General features: G+C 35.9%; 1 protein-coding gene across 1 annotated transcript; it reads right to left on the reverse strand.

The window, feature by feature from the left end:
* Positions 1-279: 279 nt before the first annotated feature.
* On the reverse strand, positions 280-1,170 carry LOC126885448 (general transcription factor II-I repeat domain-containing protein 2-like). Its single transcript, XM_050652019.1, has one exon. The coding sequence runs from the start codon at positions 1,168-1,170 to the stop codon at positions 280-282; it is 891 nt and encodes a 296-aa protein (XP_050507976.1).
* Between the last annotated feature and the right edge of the window lie 1,474 nt (positions 1,171-2,644).

The following is a 2,644-nucleotide window of genomic DNA, read 5'->3' on the forward strand; positions in this document are numbered from 1 at the left end:
TCAGTTCGTTCACATGTTTTGTCAAATCAACATAGAATGCTAACTTCCATAGCCATGCGTTGTTTTGTAATTCAGTAAGAGGGCGGTGCTTTTCATTCAAAAAAATTTCGATCACTGCTCGAAGTTCAAAAAAGCGCTGAAGGACTTTCCCACAACTAAGCCAGCGTACGGCAGTATGATAAGGTAAGTCTGTTTCTCCAATCTCTGCAATAAATTGTCGGAATTGTCGGTGATTCAGCCCAAAAGATCTGATGAAATTAACAGTTGATATGACTGGTTTCAGAACGTCAGACATATCCAAACATTTTCCGCACAAAGACTGTTGATAATGATACAATGTAAGACTAATGGTTTTGAGCCGCCGTCATTTTCTACAGCCTTTGACACAAGAGCGACCACTCCTTTATCTTTCCCACTCATGTTTTTGCCTCCATCAGTTGTAATACATTTCAAGTTTTTCCATCGAAGGTTCTTTTTATTAATGGCCATTTCAACTCCTTTAAAAATATCGATACCAGTAGTTGTGCCATGAATACTATACATATCAAGAAGTTCTTCGTGCACTTCATAGCTTTTATCTACTCCTCTAATATAAATCAACACCTGAGCAGTATCTGACACATCCGTTGACTCATCCAAGGCCAAAGAAAACCACTCAACATGTCCATTTTTGTCGAACAGTTGAGAGGATATATTTTCAGCGATGTTTTGTACCCTTCGAGCCACAGTGTTTGCTGACATACTGACAGTTTTTAATAAATTTACCTTTTCAGGGCACATTTCTTCGACTACTGCAATTATGCATTCCTTGATCATTTCTCCATCGGTGAATGGTTTTCCACGTTTTGCAATTTCAAGAGCCACACGAAAGCTGGCACGAGTTGCCGCCTCTTGTTCAGTTTTGACTTTTGTAAATAAAGATTGCTGCGATTTCAATCCGCACTTCAAAGCTTCGAATTTTTCTGTCCGCACAATTCCTGTATATTTTGAGTAATTTTGAGAATGTTTTGTTTCATAATGACGTTTCATGTTATATTCTTTGAGAACGGCTATGCTTTCATTGCAAATCAAACATAGCGCCTTGTTACTGGACTCAATTACGAAATACTGAATGTTCCACTGATCTTTGAATTTTCTGCATTCACTATCAATTTTTCGCTTCTTTTCCATTCTACTAAATCACACACAAAAGCAACAATTCAAATCAAATCAAAATACTGTTACACGCACAAACTTGTTTTAAGGAGGTACGCCCTATTTTATTTCACAACAGTTTCATAGGAACTGACTTGTAGTTACGCCACTATTGTCATCGCCAGCTAACTTGGCGGAGCGCACAAACCCAAAATTGCTTACTGGCTTAGGTGGGGTCTTTAGTCTCCTCCCAGTTATCAGGGGCGTAACACTTAAGTGATTTACGGCTATTATTTTTCAGACTTCTTATTATTTCGGATAGTTAAGTGTGTTTGTGACAATTTCTATCGATGGCGTTGAAAAATAGTAGAAAGAATAATTATGTTATTAGTGGACAATCTCGGGAGAGATTGGAGATTTCCACTGGTGGAAATATTTTGTTTGTTTATGTCTACCTTGTATTAAATTAAAATATATCAAAAATAGGTGAATATTTGACATACTTAATAATGTTGACAGCTTACCACACTTACAAAAAATTAAATTATTCGTTATTTTACGGGAAAAAATTAAATACAGGAAAATTAATAATATGCAGTGTTGCCATCTTGGCCCTCGGAACTTACAGGAGTAATCAGTATGGCCCTAAGGCTGGAAAGTTTGGAGACCCCTGGCCTAGAAGACGACCCTATTCTGCACTGATTTGGTGGACGATTTTTGAGTTGTCTTAACGTTGCCTAGGCAACCTCCTGTTTAAGCAACATCGTTTCGTACGCGTTGCATAAGACAACTGAAGCGACTATAAAAAGCACCTGCGCGTGCAATGGTTGCTCAAGGAGTCAGACTAGTTATGTTTTTTTACCTATATTTTTAACACCTGTATGGTGAATGCGAAAACCAAAAAGTAAACTGTTTTGACGTCGTATTCGGTATTTAAATTTATATAAATACATAAAAGACTTATTACCTGATGTGAAATTTATAAACGCATCTCAGATTACCGTCAAATATGGATATTTCACCTTTAAAAAACACACGCGCTCCTTTTTTTATGACATTTTTGACAAAAAATATGCAAATTTAAAAACTCAAATTTTAATGTAAACGTCAAAATTTATGTTAAAGATGTTCTGTATAAATTTAATGTATTTATGGTGCTTTTAAAGATATCAGAAAATGCCTGCATTTTTTATATTCTGTGTTTTCATTTTCTTTACATCCCAAAAATCTCAAGTAAAACCAAAATGGCGCATTAAACAATGTTACCAATATTACTAAAAAAAAATACCTTATCACCAACCTTAGACGGTTAAGACAACTTAGAAGTCCAATCGCCAACCAAACCTGGCTGCGCCGACTATCAAAACCATTTTAGAACGCACCCTCTTATTGGGTGACAAAGGTCATGTGACCAGTGTCAAAAGTGTATCATTCTCATTAACAGCGTTGCCACATTTAGTAGATTTCTACTTTTTTGGTAGATTTTTGATATTTTTTTAAAAAATTCTAT

The sequence above is a fragment of the Diabrotica virgifera genome, chromosome 5, assembly GCF_917563875.1.
Source record: "Diabrotica virgifera virgifera chromosome 5, PGI_DIABVI_V3a".
NCBI lineage: Eukaryota > Metazoa > Arthropoda > Insecta > Coleoptera > Chrysomelidae > Diabrotica > Diabrotica virgifera.